Source organism: Leuciscus leuciscus (genome assembly GCF_965113295.1).
Source record: "Leuciscus leuciscus genome assembly, chromosome: 4".
In the NCBI taxonomy this organism is placed as follows: Eukaryota; Metazoa; Chordata; class Actinopteri; order Cypriniformes; family Leuciscidae; genus Leuciscus; species Leuciscus leuciscus.
Window position 1 is genome coordinate 734,592 of NC_138728.1, and position 20,000 is coordinate 754,591.

The 20,000-nt window shown below is 41.3% G+C and overlaps 2 protein-coding genes across 2 annotated transcripts in view; one reads left to right on the forward strand and one right to left on the reverse strand.

The window, feature by feature from the left end:
- ptpro (protein tyrosine phosphatase receptor type O) overlaps positions 1-20,000 on the forward strand; it is a 68,853-nt gene that overhangs the window by 16,931 nt on the left and 31,922 nt on the right. The window contains exons 2-12 of the mRNA XM_082166751.1: positions 1-18; positions 1,073-1,228; positions 4,465-4,617; positions 8,154-8,660; positions 8,836-8,997; positions 9,364-9,560; positions 9,800-9,920; positions 11,535-11,728; positions 14,452-14,563; positions 15,162-15,325; positions 18,057-18,177. The exon at positions 1-18 is cut by the window's left edge and continues 259 nt beyond it. Coding sequence (XP_082022877.1) covers positions 1-18; positions 1,073-1,228; positions 4,465-4,617; positions 8,154-8,660; positions 8,836-8,997; positions 9,364-9,560; positions 9,800-9,920; positions 11,535-11,728; positions 14,452-14,563; positions 15,162-15,325; positions 18,057-18,177 — 1,905 coding nt within the window. The remainder of the gene's footprint in view (positions 19-1,072; positions 1,229-4,464; positions 4,618-8,153; positions 8,661-8,835; positions 8,998-9,363; positions 9,561-9,799; positions 9,921-11,534; positions 11,729-14,451; positions 14,564-15,161; positions 15,326-18,056; positions 18,178-20,000) is intronic.
- LOC309497803 (uncharacterized protein) overlaps positions 18,211-20,000 on the reverse strand; it is a gene marked incomplete at its 5' end in the record, with an annotated part of 2,635 nt that continues 845 nt past the window's right edge. The window contains 2 exons of the mRNA XM_082168104.1: positions 18,211-18,911; positions 19,161-20,000. The exon at positions 19,161-20,000 is cut by the window's right edge and continues 15 nt beyond it. Of these exons, the coding sequence (XP_082024230.1) occupies positions 18,783-18,911; positions 19,161-20,000 (969 nt within the window). The 3' untranslated portion in view covers positions 18,211-18,782. The remainder of the gene's footprint in view (positions 18,912-19,160) is intronic.

Consider the following 20,000-nt stretch of genomic DNA (forward strand, 5'->3'; position numbering starts at 1 on the left):
CCGTCGCTGTGATGACCAGTGAGACAGCTGTCAATCATCAATCAAATGAAAACAGAGAGAAATCAACTCGCATATAATAATCCAAGAGAAATAAATCAAATAAAAACATTTATAAAGAAATTAGTAAATAAATAACCATTTTGATGAATTAGTTAAAATAGGCATTAATAATTAACAAATAATAAAACATTTATAAATTAATTAGCAGCAATAATAATAATTTTAACAATAATAAATTAAAATAGGCAATAATAATTATTAAAAAGTGTACATAAAGCAATATATAAAAATAGTAAATAAATTAAATTTATGATTATAAATGAATTAATACCTATAAATTAATTAAATACTAAATAAATTAAATAAAAATAAGTAGTTAAAATACACAATATCGATTAATAAATAAACAAAACATTTATAAGTAAATCAGTAAATAACCATAATAATAATTAATTAATTAATTAAAAATAGCCATTAATAATTAACAAAAATGAAACATTTGTAAATAAATTCATAAATAAATAACAATAATAATAATAAAGCTAATAATAATAATTAATAAATAAAATAAAACATTTATAAATAAATAAATAGAGTAAAAATAATAAATAAAAGTAATAAATTAATGAATCAATTCAATCAAATAAAATAAAAACGGTAATACTGATGAATTAATAACTAAATAAATCATTAAAATATGGTTATTTAATTAAATATTAAATAAATGAAATAAGCAAAATAGTTAATTAATTATAGATTTTATATAATAATATAATTTTTAATTAATTAATTTATAACTGTTTTATGTTTATTTATTCACATATTATAATATAATATATATATTTTATTTTATTTTAAATAGGCAGTAATAATTCATTTGAATTGTTATATTGCTACCGTTGTTATAACATGACTGACACCATGATGTCCACAGATATTAAATGACTTTGTCTTCAGTGACAGCAGAAGTGCCTTCAGTCCTGTATTAGAGATGCCACTGAATGTTCAGTCTCCTGTGCAGCTTCTCCAGTGTGACGTGTGTGTGTGTGTGTGTGTGTGTGTGTGTGTGCAGAGCCTCTTCCTCTAGACAGTGTTGAGATGTCTGATTACGGGCCGTCTCCGGAGACCGGTGTGGTGTTTCAGATGCGTTCCCCGGAGCGGAGCGTCTTCAGCAGAGTGAACATCAGCTTCACTGAGGGCCGCCAGCAGCGCTACATGCTTTATAAAGGTGCGCTTCCTCGAGTCTGCGTTAGGGCTCGGGGTCGTTTGTTTTCAATACCGGTGCCAAAATCTGTACTTATAAAACGGATAGTTCCAGTCCTTGATTCTGATTGGTTGAGCTGCGTTCGAAGCCGTTCTAAATGACTCCACACACACACACACACACACACACACACACACACACACACACACACACACACACCTGTGACCGCGTTACACTAGTGTTACTCCACACACACACACACACACACACACACACACACACACACACACACACACCTGTGACCGCGTTACACTAGTGTTACTCACACATACACACACACACACACACACACACACACACACACACACACACACACACACACACACACACACACCTGTGACCGCGTTACACTAGTGTTACTCCACACACACACACACACACACACACACACACACACCTGTGACCGCGTTACACTAGTGTTACTCCACACACACACACCTGTGACCGCGTTACACTAGTGTTACTCACACATACACACACACACACACTCCTAATTGTCCATCATTCTGGTGATATGTTTACGTAAGGCCGTCGTATGTGCTCGTCCTTTCTGCGCATGCGCACTTTCAGGTGTATATGTGTGTGCTGAAGCTATGGTTTCAGCCATTCATTGAAGCTCGCCGTTCTCACCGGGTTTTTTCAAAATGTCTGAGGGTCGCAAGAGAAAAAGTGTCTACGAATTGTATGACAAGAAGAGAAAGTCCTCTGAAGAGAGAAACAAGACCAGAGTATTTTTGGGAGAGTATTTCACACGCTGGCGTGCGCTAAAAGCTAAAAGCACAGGTTGGGCTTCCCAATGATGCCTCAGTCGTGAAGTTTCTACTCGACAGGTAAAGTTTGGCATGCTATTTGGAGAAATCCATTTAAAATCACTGCTAGTAAAAGTTAATGTAAGCTATGATTAGTGATCTTGCAACTTGTAAACAGAGCGTGCATGAGGAGATCTAGGCTCGTGCATGCTCTCTCGTGTCGTGCACACGTTTAATAGGGTGTTGCGCATGTGTATTTTTTCAAAAAGTGGAGAGGGCGGTTCTTTTCTAAAATTCGGGAAAATCCTCCGCTATACCTTTAAAGTGAATATTTTTACGGATAAACTGTTTTATAAAAGCAATAAGCCCCTTGAAGCCATGATTTACAGTGAGTTTAGAACAGCTGAGGGGTTTTACTCCGCGTCGAGCCTAACAACGCCCTCAGCTGTTCTACACTCACTGTCAATCATGGCTTCAAGGGGCTTAATGCTTTCATTTAAAACAGTACCGGTGCCTGAACTGATACTTTAAAAAAAGAGCCTTAAAAACGATGGTGAACGACATTAAAGAACGGCTTTTTTATTGGAAAAAACAAAAACAACCTAACCCAGGCTCTTTAAAGTATCAGTTCACCGTTTTGTCACCGGTACCGTTTTAAAGGGCACCTATTATGCAAAATCCACTTTTACATGGTGTTTGAACATAAATGTGTGTTGGCAGTGTGTGAGCAAAACCACCCTAGAATGATAAAAATCCACCCAGTGTTTTTTTTTACAATCTCAATAAATCATAAGCACTGTCTCAGAATGAGCTGTTCTCAGATTCAGCGCAATGTGACATAGAATTGCGCAGGCCCCTCCCACGACTGTTGAGTGACACTTCAGTTTGAGCATAGACCCGCCCTGAGTGAGCTGGACACAGGCCCCTCCCACGACTGTTGAGTGACACTTCAGTTTGAGCATAGACCCGCCCTGAGTGAGCTGGACACAGGCCCCTCCCACGACTGTTGAGTGACACTTCAGTTTGAGCATAGACCCACCCTGAGTGAGCTGGACACAGTCCGCCATTGTTCGACGCTTGAGCAGCTGTAGACAAGAATGTCTCCTAAGCGATTGAGGTGTTTTGTTGTTGGATGTCAGAATGAACATATCAGTCTTCATTTACTCTCGTTCTTACTCGAGGATGGATCTGTACTGTTCGTGATCCAGATTACACTCTCTGGAGCGACAGGACTAACGTTACTGACCACGGCAGAAATTAAAGTGAGAGCGCGCACTTTATCACAGCTCATCGAATAGTTTTACGGATTTACAGTGTACCAGTTTATTAAGCACAGACTGAAAAGGTGTGTATATATTTGTTTACTGTTAGTTGTAACGAGTGTTTTGTGTACTTCGGTGTGTATGTTCCATGATAATGAAAGGGAGAGAGAGAGAGTTTATGGATAAGACTTTAATGCTCACATCTTATACTGTGTTTATTTAGCTGTTCCTACAGTGATTCTCTGGAGTAAAACTAACGCTTCATCTTTTGTGTGATGTACAATAAACTTCATTGAACTCATCAGTATATTTTGGTCATCATTCGGACGAGGTCTGCTACAGCAGGCTTGTATTAATAGTGGATAAAAGCAGATGACAAATAAGTTATAACCATAATTAAGCTAAACTATACCTGTTCTATCTCCATACAGCATATATTCTCTGGCTCTGTGGGCATTATTGTCCGACTCCGAGTCGAAATGAACACGCTACTGAGAGTTTCTGTTTTGATATTATCAGATGAGATTGTCCTGACTGAAGCGTGAGCTCGTGAGGCTCCGCCCCCTGGGCCGGCAGCAGCAGTTAATTTGCATTTAAAGGGATACACACTAAAACAGCGCGTTTTTCTGAGCCCCAAAAAATGACAATTTAAACATGCTGTAAAAAAATATCTGTTGGGTATTTTGAGCTAAAACTTCACATACATACTCTGGGGACATCAGAGACTTATTTTACATCTTGTGAAAAGGGTCATAATAGGTCTCCTTTAAAGCGGTGGTATGAATCCCCTTTCACAAGATGTAAAATAAGTCTCTGATGTCCAGAGTGTGTGTGTGAAGTTTTTGCTCAAAATACCCCACAGATATTTTTATATAGCATGTTAAAATGGCCACTTTTTGAGGGTGAGCAAAAATGCACCGCTTGTGTGTCTGTCCCTTTAAATGCAAATGAGTTGCTGCTCCCGGCACAGGGGGCGGAGCTACAACAGCTCGTGTCTTTTTACCTCACACACACATGCATTGAACATTTCAAAAACTTTTAGCCTTTTATGTTCAAACTGAAGTCAGACAAAGATGGAGAGACTCAAGAAGAAGTGAAACATGCAGAAGCAACAGGACATTTCTGAATGGTTTCGAAAAAAAACCAAACGACCCCCGACCCTAATCTTCATCTCTCTCTGTATCTGCAGATTTCCACAAAGGGAGAACGGTGTTCAAGCACTGGCTGTCGGGGGTGTGTTACAGCAACATCACGTTCCAGCTGATCTCTGAGGCCACGGTCAACAAGAGCTCGATGATCAGCCGAAGCCCGATCCTCCTCGAGCCCCGACAGCACCGCACCGGTACCACTCCATCTTCATCTTCATCATCATCATCATCAGCGTCATCAGGGTTTCAAATTAACACCCGCCAAATGCGGGTACAAATCAACTGTGGCGGGAAACACCGGCTACGTTTACATGCACAACTTGTGTTTCAATCGGACTGAATTCATTCCAATCTGAATGTAGAGTTTACATGAACGCTGAACATGTGATCGGGTTGATGTGTGCGTTTATATTTCACAAGCTTCAAATCGGAATAGATATAGTTTCCCAGTGTTTGCACATAATAATTGTTCTCCTACATTGGTTCTTTTTGTTTTAAACAGCAGAATTAATATTTATAAGTTTCTGGTCATAATTTGGAGACGATGAGCATATGAACTGTTGTGCCGCTGCTTATATTGATCACACAGTAAAACTGTGGATGAGAGTCTGAAACCAGGACTGACTCTGAGTGAAAGGAGGATTCTAGGAGGACGAGACGCTCATTTATACGACACTTTATTCAACAGGAGGAACAGCTCGTCATTGCGCTATTTCTATGTCATTACGCTATTTCTACGTCATTACGCTATTTCTACGTCATTTTCTATGTCTTCACGCTATTTCTACGTCATTTTCTACGTCATTTTCTACGTCATTACGCTATTTCTACGTCATTATGCTATTTCTACGTCATTGCGCTTTTTTACGTCATTTTCTACGTCATTATGCTATTTCTGTCATTACGCGATTTCTACATCATTACATAATTTCTACATCATTACGCTATTTCTACATCATTGCGCTATTTCTGTCATTACGCTATTTCTACATCATTACACAATTTCTACGTCATTACGCTATTTCTACGTCAATGCGCTATTTCTACGTCATTGCGCTAGTTCTACGTCATTGCGCTATTTCTACGTCATTGCGCTATTTCTACATCATTACGCTATTTCTACGTCATTATGCTATTTCTACATCATTACACAATTTCTACGTCATTACGCTATTTCTGTCATACGTTATTTCTACGTCATTACGCTATTTCTACGCCATCACGCGATTTCTACGTCATTACGCTATTTAGCTATTTCTACGTCATTACGCTATTTCTACGTCATTGCGCTATTTTGCTATTTCTACGCTATTTCTACGTCATTGCACTATTTCTACGTCATTACGCTATTTTGCTATTTCTACGTCATTACGCTATTTCTACGTCATTACGCTATTTTGCTATTTCTACGTCATTACGCTATTTTGCCATTTCTACGTCATTACGCTATTTTGCTATTTCTACGTCATTACGCTATTTCTACGTCATTATGCTATTTTGCTATTTCTACGTCATTACGCTATTTTGCTATTTCTACGTCATTACGCTATTTCTACGTCATTATGCTATTTTGCTATTTCTACGTCATTACGCTATTTCTACGTCATTACGCTATTTTGCTATTTCTACGTCATTATGCTATTTTTGCATCATCGCACATGCGCAATCCTTTCAGTTTCGGTTTTCAGTCTGATCAAGTGTTCACATGTTCTCTCGATCGGATTAGGAAAGTAATAAACCCAATTCAATCTGATCGAAATTCCATTGGGATCGAGCTCAATCGGATCGACTAAGGTGTTTTACATGAAGGCGTTTCAGTCCGATCGAGCCGTCAATCCCGTTACTAACAGATTATTTGGCTGCATGTAAACATAGCCTCTGTCAAATCACGAGCCAATTTGGAGGTTACTTATTCCCCCAGTTTCACAGACAAGGCTTAAGCCTAGTCCCGGACTAAAATGCATGTTTGAGCTGTTTTAACGGAAAGCAACTTGCACTGACGTATCTTAAAATGTATTTGTGCCATTGTTTTGTCTCAAGATGCACATCAGTAATGTTTTTTTCAAAGGTACGTTTATAAAAGCCACTTAAATGCCCTAATTGAACTAAGGCCTAATCCTGGCTTAATCTAAACCCTGTCTGTGAAACCGGGCCATTATGTTTACTCACTTTGCTGGAGAAGTTTGTGCAAGTCACACAAAAGCGCAAATACTGATCATCATGATATATTAAATACAGCGTATTACACAGAATCTGCTCATATCTGGCTTTACTCGAACACACTCGTCACTACGCAACACATAACGGCGCGCTTGCTCATTTGCATTGAAGCCAAAGCGAAGATTAAAAAGCATTCGATGAACAGAAAACACATTGTTATTTTCCAACATCCAAACTGTGACGTAGTTAATCTGGTTCATTTCTTCTTTCTTTTGGCCAGTAGAAGTTCTGAATGGCCGGTAACTTTAGTAGCCAAATTGGCCAGTGAGTGGAAAAGTTCATTTTAAACCCTGATCACCATCATCATCACATGACCTTTAATTAGCTTTAATGAGTCACTGAACGAGGTCGTGAGCTGTGGATGAACCTCGTCTGTGCTGTGAATTATTGATGAAAACTCTCCGGATTCACAGCGAGACACTAATTATCCAAACCCGCCGAGAGACTAATGAGCGAGCAAAAATGTTTCGCTTCAAGAATATCCTGTTTTTAGGATCATTCATAGTTATTTTAACTAGCGTAATTATTACCCACAAACACTCATTATTGTAATTTGAAAGAGAAACTAGACTGAGAACTGTAATGATTTTATTTACAATAATATTTTATATCATGGTTACATTAACTGTATGACAGTCACTGTTGAAAATAATGCGAATTATGAAAACATTTGGTTTAATCTGACAATATTAAAAACTAAAATTATACATTGAATAAATAAATCTTGAAGTCCGCTTTGGAAAAAAAAGGGCTTAAAAATATTGTCATATTCAAAATATGTATTTGAAATATCTTTTTTTTTTTTATTATTGTATTTATATAAATTCATTATATATTCTATATACTACCATTAATCTGATTTTAATTAAAAAAATCAGTGCTTAAGAATACGTTGAAAATATGTATTTGAAATATAATTTAACAGTTTTGTTTGAAAATAATGCGAATTATGAAAAACTCAAACTAAAGTGTGCTCAACGGTCTTTCAAAATAATATCATGAAATGAACAATTATATGAATTAAAATGAATAATATTAATAATTAATAAAATTTATAGTTAATAACATTTCTTCTCAAATTGTGTTCTTAAAAATAATTTTATTAGATTATTATTTATTTAAATTAATATTTTTATTTTATTTTGTATACCACATTTGGTTTAATCTGACAGTATTAAAAGCAAAAATTATACATTGAATAAATAAATGTTGAAATCACCTCTGGGAAAAAAAGGGCTTAAAAATATTGTCATATTCAAAATATGTATATAAAATATATATTTTTTTTAAATTCTTCAATAATTACACTTTATTATTTTTATTTATTTAAATACATTTTATATTCTATATACTACCGTTAATCTGATTTTAATAAAAAAATCAGTGCTTAAGAATACATTGAAAATATGTATTTGAAATATAATTTAAGTTTTTCCTCAATAATTAGACATAATTTAATTTGCTCGTTGTTATTTGAGTAATCCATGATAATGATGTTTTCTGTCTGCAGTCCCAAACCCTCCTCTCAACGTGTCCCTCAAAATCCTCCACCTCAGCGGACCTGACCCGCACGGGGCCGTTCTGAAGGCGGCCCACAATGCATCATTCCTCCGCAGGACACGTGACGTCCCTTCAACCGAAGAACAGGAAGGGGCGGATCCTGATGAGGTGGGCGTCACGCAAACGCCCCTGAACGAGTCCGTAACCGACGGCGACAGCAGCACACCCGAACCCACACATGACAACAGCACTGAGCCTCTGTGGGCGGAGCCTATGGGAAGCCCCGCCCCCACCGAGGAGGAGGAGGAGTTCGTCAACGCAGTGCTTCCAGAGTACGAGGACTCTAACGAGCCGGGTTCAGCCATGGATGTGAACTTTGACCCCAGAGTGAGGCTGGATGTGACCTTTGACCCCAGAGCGAGGCCCAATCCGCTGTCGGTCCTGCTGGAGCTGCGCTGGTCTCCGCCGACGACACACACCTCGTTCGACGGGTTTAACGTCTACATCTACCGCGACGGTGACAATAATCTTTCGTGAATCAACAATTAAACAGCTTCACTTTTACACTGTTAATATAGATATAGACTGTTAATATGGATGGATGGATGGATATAAAGATAGATAGTGGAAGTATTTTACACAGCAAATATCCTCAGTCATTAATAGAAACACACGTATGTTTGTTTGATCAGGAAACTGCACTGAAACGGCCACGGTTGATGAACACACACACGAGTTCTTCAGCGAACTGTCGGAACCGGGAACGTATCGGGTTCTCGTCACAACACTCAGCTCGAGCGGAGACTGTGAGGCCCGAGAGAGTTCTGCCGACACCGGGGTCACCTTCTACCTCAGTATGACCTCCGACACGCACACACACACACACACACACCCTGACACACACACACACACACACCCTGACACACACACACACACACACACACACACCCTGACACACACACACACACACACACACACACCCTGACACACACACACACACACACCCTGACACACACACACACACACACTCACACACCCTGACACACACACACACACCCTGACACACACACACACACACACACACCCTGATCCACACATATGCCACACATGCCATACAGAGGGTGCAGAGGTGACGAGTGTGTTTGTGCGTGTGCGTGTGCGTGTGTCTCTGTGTGCGTGTGCGTGTGCGTGTGCGTGTGTCTCTGTGTGTGTGTGTGCAGGTCCGCGGGGCGAGTGGATGGAGCAGCCTCAGGAGCGTCCTCAGGCGGTCAGTGTGAGGATGTTGGACTCGAGCACGGCTAGCGTCTCCTGGGCTCCGGCGACTCACAGGTACAACGGGAGCCTGATCTCAGTGCTGTCACTCACCTGTCTGAGGCCCAGCATCAGCCAGCGCATGGAGAACACCTACTGCTCACAGGTGATGCCCGCAGGACATACTCAAGGATATAGTGTGCATGCAGTATATAGTGTACATGTACATCAATCAATACAAATGTTATCAACATCAACCAAAGCTGCATCTATTTATGTGTATTTATTACTTATTTATATTTACACGACAAATGCATATCTTGAATTAGAACTGCATGATTTGGGGGGAAAATCTAATTGCCAGAGCAGAAGTAAACATGTGACCTGCTCTCCTGTCTCTCATAGGAGAATCTCACCAGTGACATCATCAGCAGCTTGACTCCAGGCGCCCAGTACAGAGTGGTGGTTTATCACACTAACGGGCCGCTCGTTAGTCCCGCCTCTGAACCCGTCATCATTGATATAGGTTAGTAACTGTTCTGCTCGGTTTGTAGAAGCATACTAATGTTTCTACTCTATATAGTGTGCATGCTGTACATAGTGTGCTTAAGTATATAGTGTGCATGCTGTACATAGTGTGCTTATTTAAGTATATAGTGTGCATGTTGTACATAGTGTGCTTAAGTATATAGTGTGCATGCTGTACATAGTGTGCTTAACTATATAGTGTGCATGCTGTACATAGTGTGCTTAAGTATATAGTGTGCATGCTGTACATAGTGTGCTTAAGTATATAGTGTGCATGCTGTACATAGTGTGCTTATTTAAGTATATAGTGTGCATGCTGTACATAGTGTGCTTAAGTATATAGTGTGCATGCTGTACATAGTGTGCTTAAGTATATAGTGTGCATGCTGTACATAGTGTGCTTATTTAAGTATATAGTGTGCATGCTGTACATAGTGTGCTTAAGTATATAGTGTGCATGCTGTACATAGTGTGCTTAAGTATATAGTGTGCATGCTGTACATAGTGTGCTTATTTAAGTATATAGTGTGCATGTTGTACATAGTGTGCTTAAGTATATAGTGTGCATGCTGTACATAGTGTGCTTATTTAAGTATATAGTGTGCATGCTGTACATAGTGTGCTTAAGTATATAGTGTGCATGCTGTACATAGTGTGCTTAAGTATATAGTGTGCATGCTGTACATAGTGTGCTTATTTAAGTATATAGTGTGCATGTTGTACATAGTGTGCTTAAGTATATAGTGTGCATGCTGTACATAGTGTGCTTATTTAAGTATATAGTGTGCATGCTGTACATAGTGTGCTTAAGTATATAGTGTGCATGCTGTACATAGTGTGCTTAAGTATATAGTGTGCATGCTGTACATAGTGTGCTTAAGTATATAGTGTGCATGCTGTACATAGTGTGCTTATTTAAGTATATAGTGTGCATGTTGTACATAGTGTGCTTAAGTATATAGTGTGCATGCTGTACATAGTGTGCTTATTTAAGTATATAGTGTGCATGCTGTACATAGTGTGCTTAAGTACATAGTGTGCATGCTGTACATAGTTTGCTCAGTTTCATAGTGTGCATGCTGTACATAGTGTGCTTAAGTACATAGTGTGCATGCTTTACATAGTTTGCTCAGTTTCATAGTGTGCACATTTTTTGCAGTATATAGTGTGCATGCTGTACATAGTGTGCTTATTTAAGTATATAGTGTGCATGCTGTACACAGTGTGCTAATGTTGTCAGTGGCAGAGGTGTTTAGTCCAGTGGTCAGAAAGTAAAAGTCCTGCCATATGTTTATTCCTCCATGAACTCATCCAGCTGATCTCTCTCATTAGTTCTACTTCTCCTGGCTGGAAAACTGTGCTAATTAGCAAATCCAGGAGACTGGAACAAATCACTGAGGAGGACTTTTACTTCCTGAACCTGGACTTTACTCCTCTGTTCAGTGTGCTCAGTTTCTGCAGTATATAGTACGCATTCAGTGCTCATTTTTCAGAAAAACATTGGAATAATAGTTTAACACCGATTGGCACATCAGGTTGAGTTTCACTGTCATGTAAGATCAGGAAGCTCCGCCTCCTGTGACTCATCTGTGCTCTGTGATTGGTTGATCAGAGCCGACGGGTGTTCGTGAGCTGGTGGTTTATCCTCTCAGTCCCAGCGCCGTGATCCTCAGCTGGCAGCGCCCGTATAACGTGGCCTTCCGGAAGTACGTACTTCAGACCTTCTTCTTCAACTCGGCCACGCAAACGTCCCAGTGGACGACATACTACGAGATCGCCGCCACCGCCTCCGTCATCGCCTCTGTGGTAAACACCAAAACACTTTTCATTTACATGATTCATTTAGAGATTGTATGAGTTTGTTCGGCATGCATCAAAATGTCTGAAAAGCTAAACTCAAATTTCTTTCTTAAAGGTGCAGTGTGTAATATTTAGGAGGATCTGTCGACAGAAATGCAATATAATAAACATAACTATGTTGTCAGTGGTGTATAAAGACCTTACATAATGAAGCGTTATGTGTTTATTAGCTTAGAATGAGTCATTTCTCTCTACACACACCGCGGGTCCGCTTACATCCACATGTTTCTACGGTGGCCCTGAACGGACAAACGCGTTTCGTCACTATGTTGTTCTTCGTGTAAAGAAGCTTCATCTAAAGTCAGCGAATAAAACACTGACACAATGATGAACAAGTTACAATAATATTCGCAATAACATCGTTTTACTGAATAATAAAGTAAACATCATAATTGATCTTTGTAAAGAAACCTCATTGTTTAACTGGCTACTCTCTGCCATCTCAGACGACGACATCACTTCCTGTCGGCCACCGTAACTTCTGTTGGGTGCAATTCACAAACTCACCACTAGATGCTGCTAAAATCACACACTGCCCCTTTAAATATTAGCAAAATTCGAATTATATTTGAATTCTAAAAGCAATACTTAATGTTAGAGGGGAAAAGCACTGTATTGTCTCCTGTGTCCACAAGAGGGCGCAATAAGCAAATATAAACCAAATCAAGCATCGCATCTTTTATTGACATGAACTGACATTCACTTTTTAAAGTGCATTAACTTTTGAAACAATTTTTCTTCAATAAAATATAATTTCCTTAATGTGCACGCAAGGAAATGAGGTTACAATAGTGCATAAACTGTGTTTGTGCATCAGTGACCTGAGAACACACACTTCAACACACAGCGTAATGAACGTCATTCAGAAACACTCACTTCTACATCTACATCTACATCTACATCTACATCTCGTTCGTCAAAAAAACCAGACGCTCTTGATCTGACCGAGTGCTGAGCGCTTTCTGTTTCCAGCTGATGTAACACACACACACACACACACACACACACACACACACACACACACACACTCAGCTCTGAACGATGTGCATGTTTGGTCAAGTTTGTCGTTGCACGAACCCAAACCCTCCAACGTTTGGTTTTGGTCAGCAGGAAGAACCTTTTCCCAATATTTTTGAAATTAATGGTCTGATAAAGGTCTTTAATTTAATTTTAAACCCCGCAGACATGATCGTTCTGCCTTTATTTAGGGTTTTGAGTCAATAATGACAGAAGTCTCATTCCTGTAATCAGTCAGTTAACCAGTAGAGATGGGTAATTATGATGCATACTGAGTCACGGCTGAGATGTGAGAATGATTTAATGACACAACGCAACAGCATCTCGTGTTCATAGCGAGACTGAGGATGAAAACACGGTTCCAACGAGGTCAGAGTCTCTAATTAAATCAGCATGAGATCCTGCAAAGGTCAGACACTGATATCAGACTCACAGGAGACTCCAAATTATTCCAGCAACAACACCAGACACGGCCAAATCAGTCACGAATCACAGCCAATCAGAAGAGAGTGTGGGCGGAGTCTCTGCAAGCACACTGCACTCGCAATCAAATCACAGCCAATCAGAAGAGAGTGTGGGCGGAGTCTCTGCAAGCACACTGCACTCGCAATCAAATCACAGCCAATCAGAAGAGAGTGTGGGCGGAGTCTCTGCAAGCGCACTGCACTCGCAATCAAATCACAGCCAATCAGAAGAGAGTGTGGGCGGAGTCTCTGCAAACGCACTGCACTCGCAATCAAATCACAGCCAATCAGAAGAGAGTGTGGACGGAGTCTCTGCAAGCACACTGCACTCACAATCAAATCACAGCCAATCAGAAGAGAGTGTGGGCGGAGTCTCTGCAAATGCACTGCACTCGCAATCAAATCACAGCCAATCAGAAGAGAGTGTGGGCGGAGTCTCTGCAAACGCACTGCACTCGCAATCAAATCACAGCCAATCAGAAGAGAGTGTGGGCGGAGTCTCTGCAAATGCACTGCACTCGCAACCTAATCAATCCTTTTAATTTTAGTTAAAGTTTTAGTCATTTTGTTGTTCAGTATATATAGTTTTTATGAAGTTTTAGTTTAGTTGTAGTTATTTTAGTACTTCAACTTAAAGCAATAAAAAATAATAATAAATGTTGTCCTGGCAACTAGCTGAAATAAATTAAGTTTACATTTATACACATATATATATATATATATATATATATACTTTTTTTTTACAGCCAATGTTTATTTTATTTCTATTAATTGCATTTTTTATGGTTTTAGCTTAATTTTTAGGTACCAATAACAACCCTGGAACCCTGGTAATAGAATACACTTATTTCGTTCTTGTGACCTTTCATTTAATTTCAGGATCTGAGGTGAATTGTCCATTGTCACCAATGGGTGGAGCTTGAAGGTCCAGCCCCACCTCTCTGTGCACAGTGGGTGGAGCTTGAAGGGACAGCCCCACCTCTGTGCACAGTGGGTGGAGCTTGATGTCCAGGTCCTGCCACACCCTAACCTTACTCTATCCCTAAACCTTATTAGGTCAAGCGCCACCCATTAGATCCGGAGAGGAGGAGCTAGATGTCATTCGGCTCTGCAGTGAGCACCATTTGCTTTTATCAAGTGTCTTCATCATTTTCTCATTTCATGAGTGGATTCTCTTGTATCCCACAGAGAGTGACGGATCTGCTGCCGGCCTGGTATTACAACTTCCGTGTGACGATGGTGACGTGGGGCGACCCGCCTCTGACCTGCTGCGATGGCTCCACCGTGAGCTTCGTTACAGGTGTGCTGCATCATCTGTGTTTAGTGTGTAGTGTTGCTTTTTGATCATGAAGAAGCTCCAGTTCTTCTCTATATCAGTGTCAGTGTTTCTGAACTCCTGAAACGCCTCCATTGTAGTCTTGAGTTTCTTCCGGGAACGAACACGTCACAATATTCCTCATTATAATAATTAATGCGCAGAATAAAGGGGCAGGGCCTGGTTGAGTTAGTTAGTAGTGTGTTAAACTGGCGGTTATGGAAAGGGGCGGGACATTTCCCAAACACACTCGAAGCGCTCGACCAATCACAACACACTGCTCCAGCCGACCAATCAGAGCACAGTGTGCTTTTCAGAAGGAGGGGCTTCATAGAGACAGGAAGTAAACAGAGCGTTACTGACAGACTGGGAAGAGAGGAGCCGCAACAATGGAGAATATGAGGAGAATAATCAACATTCAAGCAGGAAAACCTGTTCTAGTAGAGCCTGAAACTACATCAAAGGCATAATAGGTCCTCTTTAAGAGCTGTTCACTAAGGTTCTTTTGGGAGCACAAATAGTTCTTGTGTGAATGATACGAGGTTCGAGACTCCATTAATAACCTCTTGTTTTTATCCGCCAGCTCCCGAAGCTCCTCACATCTCCTCGGTGGAATATTCTCACGGGACGCTGTACGTGCGCTGGAACTACGGGGATCTGTTCACCGACCTGTCGCACTCACGCATGTTACACTGGCAGGTGAAGGCGGAGGGACGGAAGGGCTCCCGGAGACGCTACTCTATCGACGTGAGTCCTCATCACATTAAAGCGGATTCACATATCATGAAAATCTGACTTTCTCCGTGTGTAAGTACTATAATCAATGATAGATCCAGCAAAGCCTGAAACTGTTGTATGGTTGAGCACAGACGAGCACTGAACACTATTGACCAGAACATGTCACCGCTGTCTTATAAACACCTCAGGAACTGTGGACACTTGTGGAGAAGTTAAACATGATGATGAGATGATCAATGTAACTCCACAACAACTACAGAAATGTCTCCACTAACATTCAGAAACTCTTCCTGAGTCTCTCCGTAAGGCTGCACTCGCTACTGGTTATTCTGGGATTCTGGATGAGTGAGATTGGCCTGTTTTGTTATTGCCGGAGTTTATGAAGCTCGTGTAAAGACTCCGCCCTCATCTGAACGGAGGCGGAGCTAAAGCTCATTTGCATTTAAAGAGACACACACACAAAAACTATGCGTTTTTGCTCACAGCCAAAAGGGGGCAAATTTGACAAGCTATAGGTGTAAAAAGGTCCTAGAAACAGGAAACAGGAAACTAGCTCTACAACAGGTGATGCTAGTCCCGGGATAATCACAATCAGATCACGTACATGTGTTTTTATTTCATTCATTACCTTAAATCATGCCCATATATTTTAATACTTTAGTGATGGGCGAACACAAACAAAAAAGTTTGTGTTTACATAAAATATGTTTGTGTACTGTGTATAATTATTTTGTAAATATAAATACACACACATGCATGTATATATTTAAGATTTTTTTATTTATTTATATATAATATAAATTACATACAGTAGTCAAACACAAACCTTTACTGTATTTTGGATGTGATTAATCGCAATTAATCGTCACCAAGCACTACTAATAATATTATAGTTCTCTGTAGAATTAGCATTCTATGCTGTTTTCTATGCAGATTTGAGTTATGACACTGTCTCTGGTCATTAAATGCTCGTGATGATGTACTGTAGTCGTTTACCGCGGTCACATGAGGGTAAAACACTTCTTCTGGGTGTTTCTTCAGCTCTGGCTCATGAGATTCACCCTGGAGCGACGTCACTGTGCTGTTAGCCGGTAATGAATCCAATTACCAAACACACATATTTATCTAACACACAGCCAACATTTAATTAGCGATGTCTAAATGTTTCCACACTGAGATCTTCAGACGCCCACCAGCGACACTCAGAGAGAGAGAGAGAGAGGGAGAGAGGGAGGGAGAGGGAGAGAGAGAGAGGGAGGGAGGGAGAGGAAGAGAGGGAGAGAGAGAGAGAGAGAGAGAGAGAGAGGGAGAGAGAGGGAGGGAGAGGAAGAGAGGGAGAGAGAGAGAGAGAGAGAGAGAGAGAGAGAGGGAGAGAGAGGGAGGGAGAGGAAGAGAGGGAGAGAGAGAGAGAGAGAGAGAGAGAGAGAGAGAGAGAGAGAGAGAGAGAGAGAGAGAGAGAGAGAGAGAGAGAGAGAGAGAGAGATTGAGAGAGAGAGAGAGATTGAGAGAGAGAGAGGGAGAGAAGATTCGTTTGTGTTCATTTACACGAGCCTTTCTATTGAATTCTGTTTTATTTAGTGCTGGGACACGATTAATCGCATCCAAAATAAAAGTTTGATTACATAATATGTGTGTGTGTATAATCATTTTGTATAAATACACACACATGCATGTATATATTTATAGAAATATTTATAATTAAAATTAAAATGAATTATACTAATAATTCTATTAATATGTATATACTGTACATATATTTATATGAAATGTATATTATAGAAAAAGAAATTTTATATACAATTTTTCTTGTTATTTGTTATGCATGTGTGTGTAATACAAAATGATTATACACCGTACACACACACATATTATGTAAACAAACTTTTATTTTGGATGCGATTAATCGTTGCCTATTTATGGCAGAGGGAGGATCTGATTATTTCCTGTGAGGTTTCCTTCCTCATCTACTTAAAGTTTAAAGAGAGTGAATCGGTCAGATGAGTGTTTCAGACAAACCAATGAACATTGAATTGGTTGTTTTGAATCTCATTGGTTGTTTTGAACCGTGTCGTAACCATAGGTCGTCGTAACTACACCCGACGCGACGCGCGATAAAAGCCTCTTCTCCATCAGTGTGTGTCCTAACCAGCCGCGACGGCGACACACGACGATTCTACTTCTGCGACGTCGCGCTGGAACAACAAACACAAAGTGTGGCGATGATAATCTCAGGTGCTGTTTATGTGCTTTATTTAATGTAAAGCGTGTCATGTGACTCTGAACATCATTTAGTGCTCCAGCTTTGTAGCTGTAAAAGCAACAGTGGATAATTCACCTCAGATCTTCAAATTAAACAAATGGAAACAAGAACGTTCAAACTGTGAACAAACAAGTGTATTCTTTGACAAAGATTGTTTTAGTAAATCAGCCTATGTATTTTTTAATAATGTTTATGGTGTAATATTTGTGAATTTGATTATGCACTTATCCATTTTCTTGTAAGTGCCATCGAGATTACTCCGCGAGACTCCGCCCACATGCTGTTCTGATTGGCTGTGGGTTTTGATTGATTTTGAGGCATCTCGCAGTCGCGTTGCGTCGGTCGTGTCTAGTGTGGACAGACAAACACTGGAAACGTATCGCATCTAGTCTGGTTAGGACACGGTGTCAGACTCACTGAGTAACGAACACTTGATTTGGTTGATTGTTTGTGTGTAAAAGTGATTGGTGTGTGTTTCAGGTGATTCGCAACATGATGAAGGCGTCTCTGACTCTTCCTCCCGGCGATATCTATAATCTGACGGTCACCGCCTGTACCGAGAGAAGCTGCAACACGTCTACGCCTCACATCATGAAGCTCGGTAAGTGACCCTGAACCCACACTGCAAACAGATGAGCTTCTTCCTCAGCATTTCTGTCATGTTTATCTATTATGCTATAATAAAAGTAGAGATGCACCGATTACAATTTTCTGGGCCGATTCCGATTTCCGATTTTTCATTAAGTTTGACCTGCCGATACCGATTTTAGCCGATTCCAATTTCATTTTTTCTGACCACTTTACAGCACACACAAATATTTATTTTATATCTTTTCTGTAATAGAACATTTTTCAATTTGCATAGTACTTGTTTTTTTTTTACAGATAAACGCTATAAAATAGAACTATATAAATGACTCCAGGTGTGGGTAATTCACACACATCTAAAGTGCAGTGTTATGGAAGAACCATTTCTTTTTCACATTCAATATCCAATAATTTTTTTATACATGTATTTAGCAAACTAAACGTCTGTATGAAAACAGGGAATGGCGATAAAATTATATATAAATAAAAATTTTAATAAATATAGCCTTGCAGTATAAAGATATTTCTCAAAGCACACACACACACACAGGCCTATTGCAATCACTTGTACAAACTGAATAATAAAACAAGTTTAAATGGGTAAATTTTCTATAAATATTAGTCTTCGTTTTCTTTTCTGACATAGCCTACTCCAGTTCTTGTTAAAACACGCACATTCTGTGCATTTTGGGCACTTTTTTGTGAAACCCTATTTAGGCTATTTTGTCCATCAAAAGTGTGCTTTCCCTTTAATTGAGCGTGAGCAGTGCAGCAGATAGACTCGGTGCCGAAACACGCGCTTCACTGCTCGCGACGCTCCTGCTTGACGCTCCCGCGCTGCTCCTGCTTGACGCTCCCGCGCTGCTCCTGCTTGACGCTCCCGCGCTGCTCCTGCTTGACGCTCCCGCGCTGCTCCTGCTTGACGCTCCCGCGCTGCTCCTGCTTGACGCTCCCGCGCTGCTCCTGCTTGACGCTCCCGCGCTGCTCCTGCTTGACGCTCACGCGACGCTCCTGCTTGACGCTCACGCGCTGCTCCTGCTTGACGCTCCCGCGCTGCTCCTGCTTGACGCTCACGCGACGCTCCTGCTTGACGCTCACGCGCTGCTCCTGCTTGACGCTCCCGCGCTGCTCCTGCTTGACGCTCACGCGACGCTCCTGCTTGACGCTCACGCGCTGCTCCTGCTTGACGCTCCCGCGCTGCTCCTGCTTGACGCTCACGCGACGCTCCTGCTTGACGCTCACGCGCTGCTCCTGCTTGACGCTCCCGCGCTGCTCCTGCTTGACGCTCCCGCGCTGCTCCTGCTTGACGCTCCCGCGCTGCTCCTGCTTGACGCTCCCGCGCTGCTCCTGCTTGACGCTCACGCGACGCTCCTGCTTGACGCTCACGCGCTGCTCCTGCTTGACGCTCCCGCGCTGCTCCTGCTTGACGCTCACGCGACGCTCCTGCTTGACGCTCACGCGCTGCTCCTGCTTGACGCTCACGCGACGCTCCTGCTTGACGCTCACGCGCTGCTCCTGCTTGACGCTCCCGCGCTGCTCCTGCTTGACGCTCCCGCGCTGCTCCTGCTTGACGCTCACGCGACGCTCCTGCTTGACGCTCCCGCGCTGCTCCTGCTTGACGCTCACGCGACGCTCCTGCTTGACGCTCACGCGCTGCTCCTGCTTGACGCTCACGCGACGCTCCTGCTTGACGCTCACGCGCTGCTCCTGCTTGACGCTCCCGCGCTGCTCCTGCTTGACGCTCCCGCGCTGCTCCTGCTTGACGCTCACGCGACGCTCCTGCTTGACGCTCCCGCGCTGCTCCTGCTTGACGCTCACGCGACGCTCCTGCTTGAC